This window comes from Corvus moneduloides, chromosome 8 (genome assembly GCF_009650955.1).
Source record: "Corvus moneduloides isolate bCorMon1 chromosome 8, bCorMon1.pri, whole genome shotgun sequence".
NCBI classification, from domain to species: domain Eukaryota; kingdom Metazoa; phylum Chordata; class Aves; order Passeriformes; family Corvidae; genus Corvus; species Corvus moneduloides.
The window spans coordinates 21,062,552-21,088,505 of NC_045483.1; the positions used below are offsets into that span (position 1 = coordinate 21,062,552).

At 43.6% G+C, this 25,954-nt stretch overlaps 1 protein-coding gene across 1 annotated transcript in view; it reads right to left on the reverse strand.

Annotated features, from left to right (window-relative positions):
- Positions 1–323: 323 nt before the first annotated feature.
- The window catches only part of CAMK2G (calcium/calmodulin dependent protein kinase II gamma), a 119,842-nt gene continuing 94,211 nt past the window's right edge, over positions 324–25,954 (reverse strand). Inside the window, 11 exon segments of the mRNA XM_032115569.1 lie at positions 324–3,024; positions 5,544–5,789; positions 6,864–6,958; positions 7,437–7,512; positions 9,951–10,050; positions 10,052–10,077; positions 11,726–11,839; positions 13,875–13,923; positions 14,543–14,587; positions 16,182–16,250; positions 20,101–20,133. Of these exon segments, the coding sequence (XP_031971460.1) occupies positions 5,557–5,789; positions 6,864–6,958; positions 7,437–7,512; positions 9,951–10,050; positions 10,052–10,077; positions 11,726–11,839; positions 13,875–13,923; positions 14,543–14,587; positions 16,182–16,250; positions 20,101–20,133 (840 nt within the window). The 3' untranslated portion in view covers positions 324–3,024; positions 5,544–5,556.

Genomic DNA, 25,954 nt, shown 5'->3' on the forward strand with positions numbered 1-25,954 from the left:
AAGAAAACAAAGACCAGGAAAGGAAGTAACAGCATAGATTTGCCAAGGATTAGGCTATCGGGAACAAAAGCAGAATTTCCCTATTATCCCTGGTCTGTCAGGGAAATACTATAAATGTCATTTTAACAGGTTCTGTCATCCCTTTGTTTTTAATGCTAGCATTCTCCCCTCCCCCCTTTTAGGTATGGTACAACTTAACTTTTTAAACATTACATTTTTAAATGATACAAGATAAAAAAACTCCTCTGTCAATTGATTCTTATCCCAGAAGTACCAATTTCATATTATTCCATGGTTTAGGAGAATAATGTCACACTCCAAACTTTACACTGTTTAAATGTTATTTTATTAAATATCTTCAGTTCAAGGTCTCATTGTAACAAAGCTATGAAGATTCTACCAACATTCAGACCAAACAAACAAACACTAGCTAACTTTAATTATTTCTATATCATGCAAAAATTCTGCATCAAATGCCTTCCATTTCCTGTTTAAAATGTGATATTTATAATATATATTATATAGATGCTTACATTAGCCCCATAAGAGAACATTAAGAATGCTAAAGGTGTACAGCTGTGTTTGATAATGGCCATACCAAGCTAAGGTTCTCATTAACTTAAAAAGAAACAAAACAAACAAAAAAAATCCAAAAGAGTTTGTCTCCAAGACTGTGCAAAAACAAAAAACCCAACAGTTCTGTTCTTTTAAATTTTTTTCTGAAAGATGCATATACTTAATACAGAGGGTTCTCTTTTTTAACTATTAATCATCAGGTAAAGAGACAAGGAAGATCAGACCAAAAGAAGGCATGCATAATGTTTTATATTTATCTTTTTAAAATGGCATAATTGTAATCTGTTTGCTCTCTCTTTGTGGCTTAAAAAAATTCTGAATGAAATATCAAGGCTTTTTACTTTTCCACTTCACTCACTGGCTTAGTGCTGTCTTAAAAATGTTTTGAAATAATAAAATCTAGTGTTTGCCCCCCCATGGGTTCAATCTCCTCACTCTTCCCCCTGGGATAGTGGAGGGAGGAAGAAAAGGGTGTTTGCTCAAACAAACCTGGGAAGTGTGGATGGTCTTTTCCTTCGTCAGGGGTGAGCTGATCTAATCCCGGTGTGGGATAGCACCTCTCTAACAAAGGGAGCAGAGCAGTAACTGCTGCAAAGTGACAGCTCCACTTTGTGCAACAGCTTTTATTTTCTGCATTTTATTGAATAAGGATTAAAATTCCAAATTGTCTTTCTTCTCTTTTATAGTCTGCAAAATGATTGCCACACACTTAGTACATTGCCAAGGCAATAATTTTAACTCCCTCTAGAGACCCAAAAAATGATTAGGGGTAGGTAAATTTATGTAAAAGCCCATCCCAACTTCTGCAAGTGATGCCTTCCCTTGGTCAAGACAAATCCCATCGGGTCTGCCAGAAACCCCATTTTCTTCTTGGGGCTAGGCTCCCTCCTTGGTAAGGTCAACAAAACACTTCCACATTCCCCACCCAATGAATAAAGGAATTGAACTCCTCTTGCAGCAAAGAAAAGAAAGAAAGATGAATTGGCCCAAAGGACGAACATCAGATCACTGCTCATTCCCTTTCCCCTCTGCTTCATGAGGTATCCTCTAACACCCAGAGGCAACACGGGGGGGTGGCCTGGATTCCTTCAGCTACAGCTTTTGAGGTTCTGATCTGATAGTTTTCTGTGTTACAACATCACTGTAAAAAATAGAAAAATTACCCAAATAAACACTAGGAAACATGACACTTACAAACATCAGATGGGTTAGTGGTGGGGAGAAGCACCTGGCGGGGGCTGCTGGCTCCCACTGCTATTTTACTGGAGACCAACAAATCAAACAGGAGGCCAGGTAACCCCTTTAATTCTACGGGTGCATATATTTCAGTATAAAAAACACACGCTATTTATGCCTCATATAGGAGTGTATGTGCAAGTTTTCATGAAGAACATAACACTAAGTTTTTTGTCTGCTTCCTAAGGAACACGTGTTCTGCAGCAATGTGGATCCCAACTACCCTACTAAAAAGGAAAAAAAAATAGAAAATCCCATACATATACCCTCTTCCTCTAAAATCTCTGCTCTTAATGCAATTTTTTTTGTTTTGTTAAATTAAATAAGCTGGCTTCAAAACTCCATGTTTGTCCAGGTAGTGGCTGTTTCCAAAACCAGTATCACTAAAGAGCGAGCTTCTATTCAAGTTATATTCACTTAAACCCATTTTTAATCTCTACTTCCATCTTTAGTTTTACATCAACATCCCATTTTGTTTTATTTCTTAAAAAAAAAAAAAGAAAAAAAAAGAAAAGAAAAGTCTGTTTTGGGATCCAGCAGCTGAGCAACCAGGTTTCCATAGCGTTCTTGCTGTGCAGAAATCGAAGAAACAGGCTGAAGTCAGACTGCTGGGCAACAGGAAGAGAAGCACCTCCTCTCTCTTGAACCCCAGTCTTCACACTGGCTCCTCTGGGGTCTCCTCGCCACCTCTCACCGCCTGTAGTTGCAGCACAGCCCGAATGCGGTATTAACTTCCACCATCGCTTTGCGGAGCACAGTCCAGCCATCCGCTGTTAAAGCCGCCTCCTTTCTTGCTCTCCCTCTCTCTTTCTCTCCTTCACTTTTGCTTTCCCCCTCACTTCATTTCTGAAAGATGTTCTGGCTGCTGCCACTTTCTTAGCCCTGGGGGAGGGGGCATGTTGGATAATCTGTCATTTATTTAGCATTATTCCTGGTTTTTATTATTTTATACAAACAACATGTCTTTTTTTTTAGATTTAAAAACACCTTCGTACAGCAGAAACAGACACGATGGATCCATGGAAAACAACAGAAAGGCAGCGCCCGGAGCATCAGATGCATGCAGGGTTTCGTGCATTTGGCTGCTGCCTGTTTGTAATTTGTATTTATTTCTTTAACGTCAAAACAGACATGACCGTTGCTGTCACTCAGGCACTCCAGAGCTGCTTGCTAAGAAGATATTGCCCTCCAGCTGAGTATCTCCACAAGTTGCTGCAGTCAGGAAGAAGTAGTGTCCACCCAGAAATGAGAGGGGAGAACAGGATGGAAGATGGAAGGAAATAAAGCCAAACATTAGCTGTACACAATTTAAAAAAACAAGTTTTCTACAGGCTAATTATTTGGTGTAGAAAACCCTAACACAAGACAAATTGGGGATCCTGAGGAGAGCTCTGAAGACAAGAGGCACTCACCTCCCCTTCCAGGTGGCTGAGGTGTCCAATGAAAATGAACTAATTGCTAAAATGTGTTACATGCTGCTTTGGAGCAGCCCTGGGCCCACTATCTCATACTGATGACCCAGAAGTTGAAGAAGTTTCCTAAGGAACAGTTTCTGCCTCACTTTTCATTGGTTTTTGCCTTGAACTGAAAGATAATTGTATTTTTCTTAGGGTTTTTATTTTTTAAATCTTAGTAATTTTGTCTCTGAACTTTCTTAATATTTAACCAAATGTATGAGCTTTTCTGCAGTTTTGTGAAACTGTAGCCCCAGTGACTGCTTTTAGCAAAGGCTCTTCCTAGTTAATCTTCATGTGCTAAATTACTAGATTTATTTGGATTAATTTTAAGTCTGGGTTTTTTTCATGTCAGTTTAGCATTATCCTGTCATGAAAGTATAGCCAAAACCTTCTTTCTACCATTTCTTAGTTTGCAAATCTTTGTAGAATCTCCCTTACTACTCTTCTCCCTTCTTGGTTCCCACTCTCTCCTTACACAGAAGTCCTCTGATTAATATCAAACTTCTTTTCTGGCTGCAGTTTCCTTTTGAGATGATTTACCCAGAACTGAACTCTGCCTTCCAGGTGAGAAGAAACCACTAATTTCTATTAAAGTGTTCATACTCACCTCATTCATTCTTTATCCTTAGCTTTCACTGCACATGGGTTACACTGCTCCAAAATGATTCAGTGCATTCAGATGGGGGCTGCCCACACTGACCCCATTTGTAATTGCATGTGGGTACACTTCCTTCAGAACACAGAAATGCATGCAAATACCTCAGCTTCTATTAGTTTACAGGCTATTTTAAAATATTGTTTCAACCAACATTTTGTGGTTTGGAAATAGCTTCTGCTCTGCAGTTTTCAGAAACCCTCTAGCACATACTTTTGGAGGGCTTCAGCATTTCCACAGCCAAGAAACATACCTCTTCTGCAGCAGACTTTCCATTCCTAAACTTTCTCAGAACTCCTAGGCATAGCCACTGAGCCACACCGATCTTTAATTTAATAATTTTTTCTGCATCTTTTCTTGGACTAAATCCAGGACAGATGTCTTCCTCAACATTTCTGTGATGAAATCTGATGCTAGTTATTTTTGTTTTCCTGCAAAGGCTTTGTCCTTCTCACTGCCTTACTCCCTGGAAATTCAGCTGATTTTCTAGCTCTCTTGAAAGCTTCCCTGCTTCTGGTGCCCCCAACTGGCTTTTGCTTTTCAAATTCCATCTGTGACCTCTGCAGCTTGCTTGTGATAGTTCACATTCCTTTCAGTTGCCTTCAGTAGGGTTGAATACCTCATAACACATACCAATACAGACTGCTCTTGGCTTAGTCCCAAGTTGTTCACAGAACTAGGACTCAAGTAGCAACTACACTTGAGTGGTTCATCCTTAAATGACCACATTAAAAAAGCTTGCCTCCCAGTTGTAGATGTTTGTTGTGTTTGCCCTTAAATAGAAAATCTTTAGTAAAAAGGTCCTAAGGTTAGGAAACTTAGATCTATGAAATGAACGTGACAAAAGGATGCAGAAGGACTTTGTACATCTAACTAAAAGAAACCACTAAGGCAGTAAAACAGAATGCCTTAATGCTGAAGAAGTAAATTGATCTAACGTCCTTCAGGAGCAAGCAATAATCATTTCTGCATGACAAATTTTAGAATCAAAGTTTCTTCCAATGCTGAATTGTGGCAAGTTAATTGGGGGATATTTTAAATCCTCTGATATTATTATTTGTTTAGATTTTTTCCCCCTCTGAGTTTTCTCAACATGGTACATTAAATAGCTTTTGCTTATTAGAAAATCAGTTGTAAAATTTATATGAATAAACCTTCACCCCTTATGGCATAGAAATTCTGTATGGATTCTACAATATCCTTTCTAGAATATGACAAACTCATCAAAAAAGTTCTCTGAAATCACCCCCAGCATGTAAAGGTAGATGTGAAATGGCCAACCTGTGCACAGCCTGAGATACTCTTCCCCTCTGCTCTGGATTAGCCATTTGTCCAAGCACAGACCTGAGCACCTGGGAGGAAGCACAGCTGCTACAAGGGTACCTATGCCCAGGAACAACTGTCTGGCACATGACTCCCATTTGCCAGGAGTGGCAGATAACCCTACCGAGTCCAGAGGACAGGACTTAAAGGAACACCATCTACAAGCTGAAGTTTGCAGCCTACAGACAACTAAATATGGTTCTCTCACAGCCAGCTAAACAGCCTTGAATGCTGAATTCTCACATACAGCAGCCTTAGCCGGGTGTGTGATGTACTCCTTCCCTGACAGTCCATACCCGTATTTGATCCTCACTGGAGAGGTGCCGCAGGAGCTCCAGAGCAGTGGTAGTGGACATTGAGCCACTTGCCGTCTCGGCGGTGCCAGACACGGGTCTCCTCCGACTGCGTGGTGCGGGGCCGGCCTTGGCCATCGATGTACTGTGTCAGGCGGATGTACGCGATGCAGGCGGCGTCCTCCCCGATGACGTGGACGTGGGGGTTCAGGATGGTCGTGTGGATTGGCTTGCTGTTCTTCGACAGTACTGGCAGGACATGCAAAACCATCAGATTCACTTTACTACTAAGAAGGAGGAGCGTCCCACATTTTCCAACCTCTTCTATATTCTACTCACCTTCCACTGGATTCTGGAATACCACAAAAATTGCTCCTGCAATTTTTCAGGCAAAATCCTAGCAACTCTTTCCCCTATCACCTGTTGTTCTCCTTAGGAACTGCACACTTACTGCCTAGAATCCCCTGGCCCCTTTGCCCCCACTTCCTCTGAAAAGCATACTCGCCACTTTTTCAACATCAGTGCTCCTGTGTCTTCAGTTATAGGAAAAGATCTTTCACTTACAGAATACTGTTGCAAAGGAGTCAATAATCAGGAGATCTTTAAGCTAGGACAGCATTAAATATGAACAAACCTTGGAGAAGTGTTAAAATCATGCCATAATAAGCTGTTGAGAGAGACAAAGTCTCTGCATACTTAGAGAACTACAAATTGCCCATATTAAGGACCTTGACCTAACCCCAAAATAAACAGATTGAACGGCTCAGATTTAAATTTCAATTATCTCATCCTGTGGAGACATCCGGGAAGACAGACAAATCCACTAGTATAAATGATAGCATTTCTCCCAACTCTTTCCTGCCCCAGACTGACAAGGTGACCCTTATATCTATGTAAAAGGTTCATTAGGTGTTAGAGATCTGAAACCATCCAGGGAAAACTCAAAGCAAAAGCATCTTTATGCCTGATCATTCAGTATGTCTACCCCAAGCACACATGTTGATTCCATAAAAATCTGATAATTTTTTCCATTTTCATATCAGTAAGAAGTTCAGTGCCTCAAACTGCCAGGTACAAAACATTTCCACCTAGCAGATTGTATGCCTAGAGTGAAGGGATGTGGGGGTTAGAATTGAAATTGTTGCTGAACAGGCTTTTTGAGAGAAAGGCCGCTGGCTTTTATGAACGCATCACAACCCAAGCACAATGAAGTTCTTGCTGATTCTGATAACCAGTAAAAACAAGGCAAATTTTCCCCCCAAAATGTGACATAGAGGAAGAGTAGAGAGAAAGGTGTTGGAGTTACCAAATCTACCCACTCACAGTTTTCAAAGTAAAACTTATGGAAATCCATTCCTTCAACCAGGTTCCCCAGTGCTTCAGGTTCAAATGAGGTCAAGCCAGGATCACAGATTTTTCTGCAAAGAAAAGCAGCACAGGCTTACAGTTTGCATTTGAGCCCAAGCACTATTCACACAGCAAAGTGCTGGTATGCCATTTGACTCACACTCTGTGTCCACCTAACTACTCCAAGAAGTTCCTGAAGACTCAGCCCTACTGTAACTCATGGGCAAACTAGATGGCATTTCACATGAAATAAACCTCTAGGTTTCTGACTTTTCTTTTATTCTCTTTCTGCTCTTCTCATTGCCCTCCCCTGTACTTTTCTTACAAACCCAGGACATTTTCCTTTTGTTGTTCCTGTTGCTGTTTGATACCTGACTTGATATTGATTTAGCGATCTACTACTCCATCCCTTACTCCTAACTGATGTAGGCTAAGAAGGATAAAACCTTTTACCATCCCTGACTGCATGACAGCTCCTCGTACCCAGGAGCCAGAGCATCACTTGCACACAAACTGATAAACAACCTGTCAGAAAGCATCTCTACTTACGTATAAGCCTCAAAATCTCCATTGTTGATGGCCTCTATCAGCTGCTCTGTTATCTTAATGATCTCTTGCTTACGCACTGTGAACAAGAAGAAAGAGCAATTTAACTGTGCTGAAGAGTTCAGTAGAAATACGAGGCTAGTGGGTGCTTCCTACAAGCAATTTGTAGAGCACCATTAGTTTAGGTCTCATAGGATGCTGCTCCCTGCATTCTGGAGATATGCAGTAAAGACAGTCATCCACATGAGAGTAGGGGGGCAGTGGTATGAAAGGGAAATGGTGATCCCATAATGCAGGGAGAAACGAAATAAAGAGATCTTATTCAGTGTTTTTCTTCTAAAAAGGTCTAAGGCACCAGAGGTGTCTCCTGAATGACAGCCTGAGCTGCTTCTGGGGAGTCTGACCAATGAACACCAGGGACCCTGCCCATGTGAAGTACTTGTCTGGCAGCTTAAGACGTGCAAAACCTTCACCACAGTAGCCATTTACAAATGGCCACCACAGAGATCAAGGCAATTGGAAGGAGTCTCCCAACAACTTGCCTGTCACCATCACCAATACCTCAGCTATTGTGAATGCTGCAAACAAGCAACTGGGACATGTAGGGATGGCTTCTGCAAGCTAGAAAGACAACGGCAGCAGGATGGATGGATTGGATGAGCAGGTCCTAGCTGTGTCTGAGTGCGGACTCTGTTCCTCAGTTAACTTCTGCCAATCCCTACGGCACAATTCTTTACAGCACTCTGACAGCATTGTCATTAACCCAGCCCAGCACACTGGACTTCAAGACGAATGAAGACAAGGGCTGTCTGTCTACTGTTATTTGGCCCCCATCTGGCCAGCGCCTCTGTGCTCTCTTCCAGATTGCCTAGGCCACATCCCCTCTGCTGGTCTCGAGAATTCTTAACATTTACGAAGTTTGAATCAGGTCTGTTAAATAATACAATTCTAGTTCTATGACTATACATGCACCATACCTATGCCTGAGCCTATATGCACAACCTCACATCTCTTCAGCCTTCCCCACACCTGTAGGTAGACTCTTCTGCACATTACACAGGCATTTAGGAGGTTCTCTAGCATTCTCTTCAATGTTACCAGATAATATACAATTCCTACCACCAGAAGTGCCATCCACATGCCCTTCAGCATCTAAAATGTAGGTGTCTGAAATGGAACCAGTTCCCTGACTGTTCCTCCTTTATACCCTGAAAGAAATTGGGACTTCTGGAAGTCTCAAGTGGAGATCTTAGATGCCTGTCATTAGGGGGAGGGTGTTTAAATCCAACCTACCATCTTTGGATATTCAAGTCAGGGAAGCTGAATTCCACTCTAAATGCCAGAAGATGCTGCTCTGAACTGCTCTCTCCCTTGCCCATAAGCTTTCATCCACATGTGCACCTCATCCCACCATTGATAAGTGCAGCTGAAGAGCAACAAGATAATAATCTCACTGGCAATGAAAGATGTCCATACCCACTCTGGAAGTCAGTTAAGAGACTTTTACTACTGAGCTAGCCTCAGAAACCCCTCAGATAGCTCATAAAAACCCCTCATCTGGCTCATAAAAATAAGGGGGGCTGGTTTTGCTATGCAGGCTGTATGTATTTCCACACATGAAAATATGTATACAGGGAATGGGTCAAAACAACACAATGGGCTATGTCTGTTGTGAAAAATGTCCTTACAAGCAAGTTGTCTGGGATTACTTCCACATAAAGAAGGGCTACTTGTTGGACCTCCAAACCATGCACCACTGATGTCCAGAAGATGGAGTCCATGGGAAAGGCTCCATTTGAGGTGGGTGAGGGAGTCTGCAGACCACAGTCACGGTGCGCTGGCTCATCTCAAGGAAATTTGCACCCCCTTCCAAAGTCCCTTGACACAGTGCCAGCAGGCCCGTCCTTCAACACTAGTCCATGCCATCAGACTGTGCTCGTCTCCTGGCTTTCACTACATGTCCCGAACTAGAACCGGCACACGGAAGGTGACCACTCTGTCCGAAGGACAAAGAGCCTCGGGATGTCAGGGGAACGGCATTCACGCCTGCCGCTCCCGATGAATCCGCGGGCCTCCAAAGTGGCACGGCAGAGGCACAAGCGCGAGGCGATATGCACCAGCACGGACATCGAGCATGGCCCGCGGCTGCTCCACCCTGCTTTGTGCGGGCCCAGGAGGCAGCCCCGCCACAGCAGCCACGCCGCCGGCCGCGGAGCGCTGCGGGAGCGGTGAGCGGGCATCGTTCAAGGCCGGGCCACAGCTTGGGCCGGGCTCTGTCCCCACCCGGGGCGGGGCGGGGCGGCGGCCGCGGGCGGGACGGGCTTGAGGGCGGCCCCGCTCCCGCCGCCTGCGCGTGGCGCCCCCCGGCGGCCGCCGCCGCTGCCCGCTCAGCCCCGGCCCGGCTCGGCTCGGACGGACGGGGTGAGGGGCAGGGGAGGAGAAAAGAGGGAGCTTTATATCTAGGGTAACCAGCATGAGTTGCACTACTCCACTACTGCTACCCAGCTGCTAACTTACACGGTGCTCGGTTAAGTACAAAGGGAACTACTGGAGTTAGCAAAGGCTCCGACCGAGCACGCTCTAACTCCAATGTCTGCCCTGGGCTGTCCCAGGCATGGAAGCTTCTCTTCACAAGACTGTGTAGCTGCCAAAACAAATGTAAGCGTTTAAAATGATAAACAAACAAAAATTAGAAAGTAAAATAAAAACCAACAAAGAAGTACAGACACACACAGCCCCAGCCCCGGTCGGCACACAGACACATCCACATCCCAATAACTTCTACCTGCTCTCCTGCTTCTGTCACATCACTTGGGCCAGACACTGCTTGGCAGGGGCCACCTGGGCTCTGGTGCAAAAAGCACAGCAGGAATTACACTAATTCTGGAGGAAGTTTGAGAGCAACCTAAAACAATGGTTGGAGTAGTGACAGAGCAGCACAAGGGCAAGTACAAGATGGGATTAAAGAAAGTAGGGACATCCAAATCACTGCAAATCTCAACTTAGAGGGAAGCAAAGTGGGAGAACACTGACCCACTTGGCAGAGAAGTGATTCGGCACTCCTCAGTGTACCAAGCAGGCCTTTGCTATGACCAAGAGGAAGGAATTAATAAGCCAGCAGTGATGGACAGCTCACAGCAAAAAGGACTTCAGAAGAGATCATTTCCCTTCCATTCTGTCTAGGCAAAACACCTTTCCCATTGCACCTTACAAACCAGCAGTCTGACATCCTTAGAGCTACTTCAAAAATAAATAACAAAGATGCTCCAACTGCTGCATCATGAGATACTGTGCTGCATGTAGGAAACCAGGAAAATATGACAGGAAGAGACAGAAGAGGGCATGCCTGTTCCTTCCTTCCTAGACTGACCTGAACAGAATCAAATACTCCAGATGTTCCCAGCTCATACTAAGGATCCTTCTACTATAGCGTTAAATAGTCAGACAGCTAGTACAGTATGTCTGTGTAGAGGAAAGGCTGTGAATTCCACCTAGATTTTCTCCAACCTACTAGCTTTTTTCACATGCATTTTCAGAGTTTTTCAGCCACAGGCTCCTCTACAGAGGTAGCCAGTTCAGGAGATACAAGGCAGAACTTAACTCATAGACTAACCATGGTACCAGCTAACTGAGCTAGCAAGACAGACACACAAGGTAAAGCTCACGACAGAAAAAATGCTCTTCAGAGCCAACATTATCCCAGGATTTTCACTCAAAGCACCTCACAATGGATTCAAAAACGCTATGGGGTCTTTCAGGAGCCACACCCTCCCTTTCAAAGCACCTTAAAGTAGTCTGAAAAAACTGGGTTTTGTTCCTTTGGTACTTCTGAGCACCCTCCATGTCTGGGGTCTTCAGAAATTCTGACAAGTGAGACTGAATTCGGTCTTGTGCATCCCTTCCACAAGCAGACCTGCACCACTGACCCCATTTACCACAAGGAGAACTAAGAGATGCAGTGACTTGCCCAAGGAAATCCCAAAAGACAGTGTCTCTGCAGAGAACTCCACATCTCACCCAGATGAAAGCAAGGGAATGAAATTAGCTAGGATGAGGTTCTGGGTTTTTTTTTTTTCAGAAAGGGGAGGAAATGTTTGGAAAATTTCAGTGTGCAAAGGAGGGTATTTTGCAGGAAGGGAGATGATTTCTTTTTATTCTGGAGTACTGGAAATGAAAAATCAACATTCTGGAAGGAAGCTGAGGAAAGGAAAAATCTTAGGTAAGGAGAAATGGGAAGGGTGGAGGAAGGGGTGGGAAAAAGATGCTGTGAAGCACTGCACCCCTGGACTTACTGGCTGAGAAACAGAGAGAAAGCTGGGACTGCATGGACTCAGTCTGTGTTTTGCTCTCACTGTGCCTCCGTCCTTCAAGCACTGAGCTGCCGTCCCCGGTGGAGAGAGGGGGAGCTAGCATGGCAGGGAATTAAAACACAAACACAAACAAAACACGCAAGTTCAGTAAATAAAAAAAGAGAAAGGAAATAGGAGAACATTAAAGAAACCACAATGCTGGGCACAAAACATGCAGGAGTATCCTCCAGGGCAAAGCCAAGTAGACAGCTCTACAACATGAACCTGCTGTGCAATTTAGTGACACAAGGGCAGGGAGGTGGGGGAAGAACAATGACACACACTGCCTTTAGCCCCACCACAGTGGAAACAACATATCCCTGAGGCAACTGTCATTGATGGATCAAGACAATGTCTCCTACAGCACAGCAGAACTGATCTGTGTAGCCTGGTGTCTATTTAAAATAAGAAGTTGGCAGAGGAACTGCACAAGCACTTCCTTTTCCAAGAGTCATGGCTACACAGAACACTGAGAACTCTAACACTCCCAAACCTTTTGGTCTACTTAGTTTTGCTCAAGTGCTTGCTTATTTTAAAATGTGGAAGGGCAGGAATAGAAGAGGAACACAGGTGAACACTGCTACACTTAAAACTGAAGGACTAAAATTACCAGAGGTGGCCACAGCACAAACCATTACTGTGCAAACTCTTTCCCTCCCGATCACCATTCAAATGCTCCCTTCTATTAAAACCATAATGAAATATTCTAACCTTTGCCAAAAACCCCAAAACACAGTTTTCATCTGTAGCAATGTAGCCCTATACAACTCTATACACTGACCAGCTGCCTTTCCTCCTCCCCATGGTCTGTTCCAGTCCTACCCTTCTTTTCCTTGCAGTATTTGTATTCCTGACTTAAAACACACATTGGCTCAGCTGGCTCAACCATGGAACCCCTCCAGAATAAAAAGTGCCACAGGAGTCAAGGTTCTGGATAAATACCTGTTCTGGATGGCTATCCAGCAGAGATTAGATAAATTGAATTCATTACTGCACTATGAAACCCATCCAGTTCCCGTCCCTCAAAGCTAGGTTCTTAAACCACGGATTACTCTTTGGCAAAAAGGTGGCAGCTAGAATACTGTCCTGTAATGAGGCCAGGTCTTATCTGAAACAATCTGTATTGCAGAGCTCTTTCACTCACTGGCATGTGTTTCTTCTCCCTGTGATTCCTCAGAAGAGGAGCCAGCAGCTTGTGACAGGCCATGGGAAAAGCATCAGGAACTAGCCCAGCTGATGGAGGTGACATTGCAGGGTCAGCACTGATTTTTCCCTGGATATGTAACTCAGATGAACTACAGGGAGAATGAGGATACCTCTGCCTCAAAATGCAAACTATTAACACATTTGCCTCAGAATGCAAACTACATTCACCCATCCCAAACTTGCTTATTCAGGAAAATGTCTGCTCATCCTTCATTAGGGAGGCCAGGCAAAAGACAGCTGCTCAAACAACAGGAGCAGATATGGAACTTGAAGCTCCTTTATTTAAAGAGTTTTACAAGCACAGAATATTTATGATATGGTCACTGAAAGGCATGAAATCTCTTCTCAGCATCTCCCTCTACTGATCTCTCAGTCAAGGACAACAGGCTGAGAATGATCTTCATCTTAGAAACAAAAATAGACCCAAAGAGAAAAAATAACAAGGGAATTCTGTGCATGTCACAAAAGAGATTCCCAGAAAGGGGTGAAAAGGGAGACTGAGCAGTAACAGAGAGGTTTCAACTCCCTGTAATCTACAGGGAAGCACAAAAACGCAAGCAGAGTCCAAACCTCAAGGGACTGGTAGGGATTTTTCCACACCTAGAAATGGACTGGAGATGAACAGATTATGATATATGCAAGAAAGGAATTCCAGCTCTGAGACAAAAACGAATTAGCTCAGGGCAAACAGTTTATATACCACAGAGGCCAAGTCAGCCGGCTCCCCACTGCACGGTCCCACTGTGACAGGAATGACAGCATCATGGTGAATTTATGAACTGAGTCAGACACAGAAATCTGGGAAGCTAGTTCAAGGCAATGACTGAATCTCTAGAATCCCTTGCCTACACTTAGCTGTATTAGAAATTACAGGCAAAATACCTACCTTTCAGATCCTCATCTTCAGTCGTGGTGTTACAGCTCTCTGTGGAACCCTGCACGGCAGAACAGAGCATTACCAGGCATCAGCAGTCGGGAGCATGAGCAAATAGTTTGATTTCTTTGTTGGCAGAGATGGTAGGGAGAGCATGATACAAGGAAGATTTGGATGAAAGCAGGCCAAATATAAAGCAAAATGTAACAGCATCTCTGCTCAGCTTTTGCATGTTCAAGCTGTTAACCCAGAACTTTTACAAGGGTGAAAGTTACCAAACTCTGTCAAATGAAATCCAATGAGAGTTGCTTCTGTTTGGAAGAATAGCCACAAGAAGCTAAAGAAGGGCTCCTAGGCTTTCTTAGAGGAGGTGTCCAGTTGTAGAAGAAAAAAAAAAAAAGTGCATAAGTGCCTATATCTTCTCTTCCATCCCACATACGAAAGAAAGTGGTGGTTATACACCACAATAGGAAAGAGATGTTAATATCTGAACAGTTGTCTTTACTCAGCCTCTTCCAGATATGCATAGCCATATAACACAACCCTCCAAGTCTATTGCCAGCTGTACTTGGGAGCATGCTACAAACCAGACATTGGAAAGGTAGAAACTGAATTAAGACACATGAAGACTAGAACAACAGAGAAGCAGAAGTTTCTCTGGCAACACTCCCATCCCTTACCTTTATGCCATCTGTAGCATTATGGACAACAGTTGTTTGAGGCTCCTAGGAAAGGATGGAAGAATCATTAAACTCCAGTTCCAAAGCATTCTCCCATTTATTTTCACTCCCCAGCAAGTGGAGAAAAGGTGACTGACATTAAAAAAATAAAATCAAATCACAAACTCCAAACAGCACACGTGTGCCTGCGTGCGTGCGCACACACTTCCTGCACAGGTTTCATTAAGAGAAAGGCTGCACTAAAAGCCACAGTCACAAGGAGACAAAGCCCCCAGCTTCCCTGCAATTGCCCCTAATTCCCAACTCGTTTCCAGTGAACCAGGCTGGCACAGACACCAGAGGGCAACCAAGCAGCCAGTCTGCACCCTCTGCAGCCCTTCATGAAGTAATGACCCCTCAGCAGTGTCCTCACTGGAAAATGCTTCAGAAGAGGGAGAGGGGGAAGAATGCATAACGCTGGGCTGGGGCCTTTGTCTCCCAGTCTTTTGGAAAGGTTGCTGAGTATTTTACCCTAAAAAAGGGACATTCATAATTTCCATAATAAAAAAAAGCATGAGCCAGACCACCTCAGTGCCTTTCAGAGAAGAGTTGCTAAGGAGCTGTGAAAAAAGGCACATTTTTCTAAAAGTCTCTGAAATGAGCTCCAATTTCAATAATAACCATATTTAATAATTTTGAAAGGCTCTCTCAATACCAAAACCATCATGAACAAAGCCAGTGAAAGGAAAGCAGAAAATTATGAAGTGTCCCAGGAATCCTTCATCCTACAACAAAAAAACCCAACATCAAATCCTACCCACCCCACCCTGCAAAAATGCCAAATCCAACTCTCTAGAGACAGACAACAAAAAGCAGCTACCAGGCCTATCGATGCTAACTAGTTCCTGCACTCATCCCTTCGTTACCAGGACAAGACTTCAGGATCCTGCACGATCTCCTCCCATTGCTGTCGTTCTTGCGGGGTGGCTCAGCGAGGGCATCAGGGACAGTGCTGGGCAGTGCGGTACACTCACCCATCTGCCTCTGCCACCCGCTGCACTGCTGCCTGATCTCACGGGTACTGAGGCAGGCCACACACCCCAGCTGTGCCGTTCACATGTACTCGGCACTGGGCACGTAGAGCCTGCACACAGCCCACAGAAAAATGCCAGCCCAGAAAGTCAGTGAGCTGCAGGAGATCAGCCACTCAACTGAGCAGGCCAAATAGGCCAGCAAAGGATTCTTCTAAAAACCCTCTGTCTGCCCTTTCTTCTCTGGTGTCCTGAAGTCCATCCTCCATTTCCTGAGTGTTGGAGAGTGGATGGAGCTGACACTCTCTTCTTCAAAACCATCCTCCCCAAAGCCAGCAGGAACAGCTGAACGGGACACATAGAACTATACAGGGTGGCACACAGGGAAGTCCAGGCAAGCTGCGATCCCCACATCCAACCACAGCTCTGCTCAGCACCCCCATCCCAAAGCCTGTGAGGCTGTGATCAGGCCCCACAGCAGCACAGGGACACAGACAGAACGAAGCCGAAACATAAGCTGAAACAGAGCAGCACAAGCAGCACTCGGGAAGGGGTTTGGGGGGAGAAGGGGAGAGGACAGAATCAAAATTAAACCAAACAGGAAAAAAAATTGTGGTTGGGGAAGATACCATGGACGTCTGCACTGGGGGTGTTTCTTTTGCAGTGCTTACTATACTGGTTTTGTTGTTGCTCTGTGGCTGAGACAGAAAAACATGGTTTTAGTTCCCCTGCTGGACAGCAGAGGCAGCAAGAAAATGACAGTATTGCTTCCAACCCCAGCCATCTCCTCAGACCCGACCCTCCCCACAGGCTCAATCACCAAGAAGAGGGAGGAAGGAGGAGTGCTGCCCAGGTTGCTGGACATCATCCTTCCCCCAGAGGCAATAGAAGCTGTAAGGGATGTACCAAAATCCAAATGTGAATGAACTGCTAGAGCTATAAGGAAGGAAAACAGAAGGGAAAAAGGCAGCAGCCCAAAGGGATGGGGAGAATCCTGCAATGAGCACTAACAAAAATATCTGGTGAAGGAAATGAGAGATGGCAGCTGTCCTGAGAGAAAGAGACTACAGAAGTGAGAGACACACAATAGTCATGGTCTCAAACAGGGCACAAATGGGAGTCAAGTCTGAGGTGTCCCAAAGTGTACAGAAACAGTTCTAGCTATGTGATAATGCTGAGGGTTTCAGGGAATCTATTGATCCAAGTAAAAGTGTGCTCAGCCCTAGAAAAGGTAGAGAAAAGGTGATGTATGATGTGTTGTATCCCTGCTGTGACCTGAACAAAGAGACTTCAGGACCAAAATATGGAAAGGAATGGGATTGGGACATAAGGGAGAGGCCATGTAGTTCCACAAGTAGCAAGTTCTCTGGATGGTGCCCAGCAGCTTTTCATCTTTCCCCACTTCAGTCTCTCTTGTAGCTGTGGTAGAAGAATAAAATCTCTGTTTCCTGCATCCATACAGCACAACAGTGAGGCCATCACCAGCTTGCTGAAAAGAATCATCCCATTGAGTCATGTATGTCATGAATGAGCCAAGTCTATGTTTGTAGGAAGCCAAACCTGTGTCCATAATTACAGAGTTCCTAGCCAACAAATCCAGCCCACATGTGACCCCCGCACCAGGCTATGTCTCTTTTGCTGCTAGATCAAATAAGATCAAAACTGGCACTGCAGGAGCCTCACTCAAACTCCTCAGTTCACAGACTGGGGTGCCTGATGGGAGCTCACAGTAGTGTGCCTTCATTGCAGTGGCTCTCTATCCCACTGTGCTCAGGGAGTGCAAACTCATATTACAAAATATCAGGCCCTCATCACCACACCACAAACACCACAAAGAATGCAGAAGTCAAATGCTGAGCTGGAAAACATCTGCCAAAGGTATAATTATGTCAACCAGTGACAGACCTCGTAAGACTGAGACTTGACAAACACCTACTAATAATTCAACTTTTCTTCACAAGCAACATGTCTTGGCTTAACTATCCCTTTTGGAGAGGGAGAGGAGAAATAAAAGAGGAAGATGGGGCAGGTGGAGAGGGGAGGAAGTAGAAGAGAGAGAGACAGGAGTGAATTCTTTAGAAGTCCATGGGAAAGAAAAGAACATATACACTCAAACTCCAAGCTAAGAAAGGAGAAATACAGAAATTACTGTTTGCTGCCTCTTTCTATACATCCCTGCATTGTCCTAAGACTCTGGCCTTCCAAGAGTTTTGTTTTATGTATATATTTCCAGCCTGATGGCAGAAGAGATGACAGGTCACTGTAAATGTCAAAGAGGAACAGATCAATCTGAAAAAATTAATCCCAAATTATTTTGTGGCATAAACACAATCAAACTTCTGACAATGGTCCACCTCTCCACACAGCACTGAGGCTCCTGTACTTCTTCAGAAACAGTGATCCTAATGCAGAGATCTATTGTCCAAACCTCTTCCAGTGAGAAAATTGTAACCCATTTTTCTTAGTCCACTGGGATAAGAAGATAAAATTAGCATGAAAGTAGCTATACAAAAATAATTTTAGTGTTTTGGAAGGCTTTATAACTAAGGCCAAATGAGAAAAAAAAAAACCAAACAAAACCTAACCAAACATCCAAGAAACCACTGTTCTGAAAAAAGTTGACAACAGCCTGTTAGGTGTGTTATGTTGCCTTATAAAGTGCAAACCCCCACACATCCAAAGCACACAGCCTACCTTCCAGGCTGCACTGAGCACCCAGTTCACCCATCATGTTCTTCCACAGCCAGTGGGCTGAAGAAGACCAAGTATCATGTTTGCTAGTCCAGAATTGGATGGCATTTTACTACAGGATAGAGCCCCAATGAAATTAGAGGCAGCTTAGCCTATGCTTTTTTAACAGCTTTTTCTCAGGTGAAGGAAGGTATCTGACATATTGAGCTTCCTGCACACACTCATGTCCTGTGGCCATCTAACCAACTGCCCTTCCCTGGAAAAAGCCAGCCTTCCTTTTCCAGAGGCGCAGGCAGCACAGCCAACATCTCTGTTGAGATGGCAGCACACCTCTCCCTCCCCACCGCTGCCAGCCAACATCAGTCACTGGCCAGGGTGCAATCCTTGGTAATTCTGTACAACTCAAATTAAAAGAGGCCAATTCACCTAAAAAGGTGCTAGGCCCTTCTTAAGATCTGTAACGTGATTAGTTTTGGCACAGCAGTTGGCAACATTTCCTGAGCTCGACAAGAGACAGACAGGCACAAACGACACAGAGGGTGCAAGAAAACAGACCAGTGCTCATATCGCAGGGACACACACATGTAGCCAACTGAAAGAAAGTAACTACCAACACATGGGCTGTCTCTGGTTGTTCAGCCACTTTCACTGCTTCCATGTTTTTCAGACGCTGATGCTTACATGGTTTACATATCCCAGCTGCTTTAAAACAACATGCAAAGGGAATTTAAGTATTGCTGGCAGTGGGCAAAAAAGAAGGGCAAGAAAGACACAGTGAACTTCTGCCCCACATAAAGGCAGGGCTGGTGAAAAGTTAGTCACTCGCATCAGATTTTCAAAGCAGTACTTTGGGATTATTTTTTTTGTGTGGTTTTTTACATAGTTTAAAGATGTCATCGAAGGAGAATTATCTTCCAGGTAATAATGCAAAAACAATTATTCTGCTTTCTCAGTACTGTAACACTCCCACTTCTGGGAAACAGGAGAAATATTTTCTGTTATTTTTCTGTGCACAGGAAATAATACAATAACTGACTTTTGTACTTTAGTTACTGTTCATATCTTGGTGTCAAAGTGTGTCATTGGGCTATGTATGACTCCTGACAATATGACACTGGCCAATTTCCTCTTTGGACCCTTGAGAGTGGATTTGACTACTTTTTTGACAAATTCTATAGATGTCAAACACCTTGATGGATGAAAAAGAAAATGAACGGGACAGGGGACACAGTTACTGGGTATTTGGTCATGCTGGGATACATAAACAAGATCAGGACAAAAGGAAGTTTTGGATTATAAAGGCTCTGACAAACCTTTTCAGTAAGTATGCTAAAAAAAGGAGTGACCGGCAACTCTGAGCTGCCCAGTGGTGCTGTGTTCACACATTTCATCTGAACAGTGGAGCCCCATCAGTCTCTGCCACATTTAGAGAGACTCCCAGTTTGTTCTACAATGCAAGGCTCCTATCAAGGATGACAGCACCAACACCAGGCAAAGCACCTGTTCCTCTTTTTTGGCACCTCTGCAACAGAATGACAAAGCCTCATGTCCAGGCAAGGCACACACCTGCTCTGTTGAGCCCAGGAGAACCACTGTCTTTTTTTGTTACGCACTCAGAGCAGGCATAGCCAAACTGCGTTGCCAGCAGTTGGATTTTCTGCACAAAATGGGAGCTATATGTGGCCAGAGGATCACAGAGCCCTTTTTGTGAGGACATGGACCCTTCAGTGCACACTGATCCCCCCTGCCGCCCCCCTGCACGGACATGCTATGTAGGGTGATGAGCACAAGCCGAGCGTGCATGGCATGGAAAATGGCGGAGGTACGAATCGCAGGCAGCTTACGGGAGGTGCTCACCATCAAATGCACACTGGAGCTCGACTTCCTTTTCTGGACACATCATTGAGAGAGGGAAAGAGAAGGGAAGAGAGGAGATGAGAAGAAAAGCACAGAAACTATTCACACATTAGTGTGCAAGCAAGGGCCCCCCTGCCAATAATGCTCCCCTGAGGCAGGTATATGCAGCAGCAGAAATGCACAGACACTCAAAAAGGAGCAGAGAGACGTCACCATTAAAGCACACAGCTACACACCAGGGGAGAGGGCAGGGCTGAAGAACCCCATCCCCTCAAACACTGAGGTCAGAACATAGGTGCCCCACACACTGATATAAGGAGCGAAGACAAGAGAGCAATACATATGCAGAAGATGTGGGATACAAGGGGTGTCTCTCTGTGCTCTCCCACCTCAGAAAATGGGGCAGCTTCCCCAGCCAAACTGAAGAGGTAGGCAGAAACCCCCTGTGTGTTCACATTTGGAGGATGCAGAGGTGTGTCTGCAACTCAAATTAGAGGGTAAGTAGGAGGGCACAACAGGAAGGCACACACAGGGGCTAAAGAAAGAAGAAGGAACTTCTGTGCGTAGCATGGGAAGGAGAAAGGCTCACTCACATAGAATTTGGGGCTGATTGGAGAGGTAAGGTGCATTAATGCTCAAACAAGACAGACAGAAGCACTCAACAGCCAGAACACTTTGCACTCTCAGATACTGGGAGAAGAACAAACAGGTTCAAACACTATTCAACTTTCTTGGACTCTGCTCTTGTTCAATGGCATCTTCAGTCACCTTCAAAGACACCTTCACACCAAACATCACTCTCCAGTAGACAAGTCTCAGCATGCACTTCCCTCCTCTTTCACTAAACTCTTAGTGTCATCCAGCCCAAGCTGAGCCTGGCAGGTCTTTCAGCATTACAATGCTATTCCTTCTCCCTGCTTCTCCACATACATTTTCCATCTGCCCTTCTCCTTCGGTACTATCTAGGCTACTTCTCTGCTGCTTACTACAGTCTAGCCCACAGAGTAGTGTAGGACAGCACCCCCCAGTCAAAACCCACAATGGCATGGGCTCAGCTCTGCAGCTCTGGACTCCTGCATACTACCACAGCCCCCCCCCGGAGCAGCCTGTGAACACAGTACAGGCCATGGAGTTGTTCCTCCCCACTTCATACACTTGCTGAGCCTTCACAGCTCTTACCTTGAATATTGCCTTCATCCCTGCTATCCTCACATCAGAACTCAAGCACACACAGAGACTGGCATGTCTTTGAAAGCAGAAGTGCCCATGTTCACCTCATACCCAGACCAGAACCACACTTATTCACACCATACAGTCCACAGTCACATAGCCACTGCATGAACAGTCTCAAAGTAGCAAAGCTTCTGCTTCATCTGATCTTTAATTCCAGTACAGACAGACTCTGATCTGTTCAGCATTTGGCGCTCAAATCTTCCACTTCATGGAGGCACAACATAGGGCTTGCCACTACATGGTTTAAAAATTTGTGATTCCTCTCATATTCTTTCAGGACAATTTAGCTTCTCCACAGGCTTTTCCTCAAGCTACAGCTAAAACAGCGTGTACTACCAGTGCGTGAATACAATGCTTAGATGGCCAAGAACACAGAGGAATCCTTGTACCCTATCACAACAGGGAATTTTTAACTGGGAAAAATGGAAATTCACACCAATGAAAAACTTCAGTTTTTTACTTTTAATGTATCCTGTAAGTTGCACCAGACAAAAAGAGACTATATGGATACTGAGGTAAACCTCTCTCTAAGAAAGACAGTCTCACTTGAAATTCATACAGATTTCCAGTAAGTTACAAAAGTAAAAAAGGGGCAGAAAATGTTAAGATACAAGCAAAAGGTTCAATATGAAAAGAAACAACCAAGCCATGCAGAAAACAAAAACCCTCCTATACAGAGGCAAAAGTAACAATGACACAGGAGGAGACAGAACCTTCTGCAGATCAGAATTTAATTAGAGTACAAGCTAAATTTAAAACAGTGTTAGTCTATTACAGGGCATGATGTAGTGTAGAAGTCCCAGAAAGCACATTATTACTGGCTACTATAATAACATGGGGAAGAAAAGCCGTATGAAAAGGGAGTGAAGTCTGTGTTATGACCAGAGCATGAAAGTACTACTAAAACACAAGACAAGGTTAGATAATGCCAACATGAGGCACTGGCAGTAAGTGCTAAAGCATCAAAACTTACTAAGTCCAATCATATACAAGGAAGTTACTAAAACCAGATCAATCTCCCAATACATCTTAACAGCTGCATCAGAACCATCTATGTTACCTTCCCAAGGTGACTAGCTGAGTGAGCAAAGCTTTTTGTTCTTCTTCTAATGTGACTGCAACTTAGCAAAGTAAATAAGAGAACAGAAGTTTAGTTATAGAGTTCTCTTTCCCTTCCATAACACAGATACATCTCTAAGAATTACTAGGCAGCACAGAGATGCCCCAGGGAATGAATAGAATTGTTAAAGGCAGACACAGCCTATGGTAAAGTACCTCACTGAACACTTTAAGGGTTTCCCTACACCTGAGTGACAAAACATTCTCCCAAAGCAGTACAGACAACAAACCTAGGGATAATGTTTGTTACAGTTCTATTTTTATTATGTGTGTGAATTTTAGGTGTTCATCTCAAAAGAGGAGCAGATCCTCTACAGTGAAACTTAAGGAAGAGTCTTGCTTTAGGTAACAATAAACAGAAGTCAGCAGGTGACAGAAGACAACCTGAAGAATCACTGTCTCTTCAGCATAGCAGCAATACTAGAAATGGTGAGTGTAAATCATTCCACAATACATACTGTAAGAAGTAGAGTGATTCCAAGCAAGATCCCATTCACAGCCCTGGGAACTTAACGTGGCTGGTTTTTTTATGACAGCTTTTTGTGTTTCTATCTTCCACATGCAGTTCTCCCCCAGCTTGATACTGACAGTATTTATGTTAAAATATCACGCTTGCAGCAACTCATATTCCTCTGGAGACTATAGTCATTTCAGAACTTAAGGCAGGAAAAAAATGTTGAACTAAAAGCAGATCATCATAGTGAGAGTCATCCTGAACCAGCAAATTTGAGGTCCTATTTCTACTTCTGCTTTAGCCCTTTTGTGTGATGCTGAGCAAATAATTTAATCTTTGTCAATCCATCTTCTCTCTTGCCCTTTTGTCAGCTTGTCTATTTAAATTGCAAGCTAAGAAGCAGGGATTTTCTGCTTAGCCACCACTAGCTAAGCAAACTGGACCCTTGATCTCAGTTGGTGTTTCTAGGCATTACAACAATGCAGTGAAAAAACTGAATGCATCAAAGGTGAATATAACGTGCTACTGGATGTCAGCACTTAAAGGGATCTGAAGGACTCCCCAGGTGTTTTGCATAAAGCAGTTCAGCACGAAACTCTGCTATTCAGATGAACTTGGTTCTCCCTGTTTAGCTTCACCATAAACAATCTTTAAAACAGTATGGCTTTAAGATTATAACAAGTCCAGATACAGAGATAGGAGCTTTAACTCCTGCTGGTCACTGTGGATGTTACATGACCCTTGCAGACTTTATAGGTTGCTTCACCTTGCTACTGTGCCTTCTCTGTTTAAGGCATGCTTTCACCAACTGCTTTCCCTGCAGCCATGTCAGTCTACAGAGCATCCTTCCTTCCTCACATACTCTTTACCGGGCAAAGGGCAGGGAAAGCTGGTACCCATCAGGCATAAAATGTACACTTACTGCAATATTCCTTACAAACAGCAGAACAAATGGTATTTGGTGCCTCTTTGCAGTTACGTAACATAAAGGTCAGATTTTAAAACATTAACCTTGTTAAACCAAAAAATGGATTTTTACTCTTTCAGTTGAGTCCTCCTTTCAGCTGTGTTATTCAGCTTTCACTGGGAAAGAAAACAGAGTGCATGTGGCAGAAAGACAAGGCAGAAAATCAACAGACTTTGCAGAGCATTGCAAGTGAATGCTGTTAAAATCTGCATCCCACAGCATACTCCACAATTTAGTATCTACATAGAGTGTTACAGTGGGCCTGAGGAACATTATTGATATTATTTTATAACTCCTAGTCACAAACCCAAGTGGCCAGAAGTAAACAAGAAAGAAAAAGAGAAACTGACAAAGAGCTTAGAGAAGGGCCAATTTAAAAATAATTATAATTACATGCTTAACTAAAAATTACACTTTGTGTACTAACAAATTCTGATTATAGAAATGGGTCTGACAGGCCCTGCTAGAACTGGAAACACATACAGCCTCTCACACGAGCAGGAAGTGAAATACCCCTTTGGAAAAAAGGGAGCACGACTCTTTGAAGTGCTACCCAGAGACAAAAAAAAAAAAAAAAAATCAGCAGTAAGACTGTAACACTAACTACAGAGAGCCCAGACCCTGACAAGCTTAGAGGAAGGACACTCAGCATAAAGTGTCCTTAATCTTCATCCAGGTGTTTGCCCCAGCCCACTCCTTAACCCCTCTCTCACCTTACAGTAGATGGCAAGTCCAGATTACAGGCAGAAGGGGGAACAAGAAAGCAAATAAATTTGATGTGAAACTCTCTAAAGTAAATTTTAAAATGGTAGCTGCACAATGTTGCTCATAAATTTAGAATCTTAAAAAAATACCCGGGACCTACAGTGATGACCACAAGATATGTGGTATGTTACATGGCTCTGCACCTCCTCACTTAGTATCTTCTAGTCTCACTTTCTGGATTTGAAAGCAGGAAAGCATATTCCTTGAGGATAAAACTTGGGCCTTCCTGCTGCTACTCCAACAGCTTGGATCCAAATTCTGCTTGAAGAAAGTGAGTGCAGCACTACAAAGGTTTGGTGAGCAGGCAGAATTTAAGATTCAAGGCAGTTTAAATCATTCATTATTTAAGATAATGGAAAAGTTCTCAAGTGCCAAGCTGATGAAATATCTACCAATTAGCAGAATTAGTACTTGAAATAGAAGCAACAGTGCAAAATGAAAACCAGGAATGGTTCAAATAGATTTTGGAAAGGAATTTGCTAGAAGAGAGGGTCATATCCATGGAAATTTATCAAAAGAACCCCAGTGTGGACACACTAGTATTGGAATTAAAAAAAAAAAGTTTCTTTCTTTCTTTCTCCCACTCCCTTCCAAAATGGTCTGATCCAAGTAAAATGCGTGCATCTTCATAGCTTTAGTGTCAAACTTTCTTCAGCGAAGGAATTGAGCCTATTGCTAGAGAAAAAAAATTTGTGCCTTTTTTTATGTATCAGCTCAACACAACTCACACTAGATGCTCATATCACCATGTATGACTATTAAATCATTCCTCTCTCATTTATGCTAAGTCAGCAAGACATGCTGTACCTTGCGTCAGAAATTCACCAACACACATTTTCACGGAGTTATTGGGAAAAAAGCCTGAGAAAGATGTATATGTCTCACAATTACATAGTATTGTGTAATACTGTGTAATAGAAATTCCTACTGTACTTGTCAAACAATCCAGAATTCTAGCACAGACAGCTCTGAATGCCAGCCAAAAACCAGGGAAAGTTACCTCGAACAGAAAGTAAATTAATACAAACTGGCAGTACTTTTTTCTCAGTGTCTTTAAAGCCATTAAGTTTTACACTAGTGTAATAATCCACTTGTGGAAGAAATACTCCTTCTAAGAGAAATACTCTTTCATTCTTATCTACTTTGTGAATATCTGTGACAACAGCCTCATGGTACATAGTCACCCTGGATCAGATAAAACCACTGAAGAAACTGAAATGTATTTTCTCTCAAATCTCCATAAAGAGTTGATTTCCAAGAAGGTTTTAAGAGAAAAACAAACAGAAAATTCAACCATCAAACAAACCAGTCTGCTT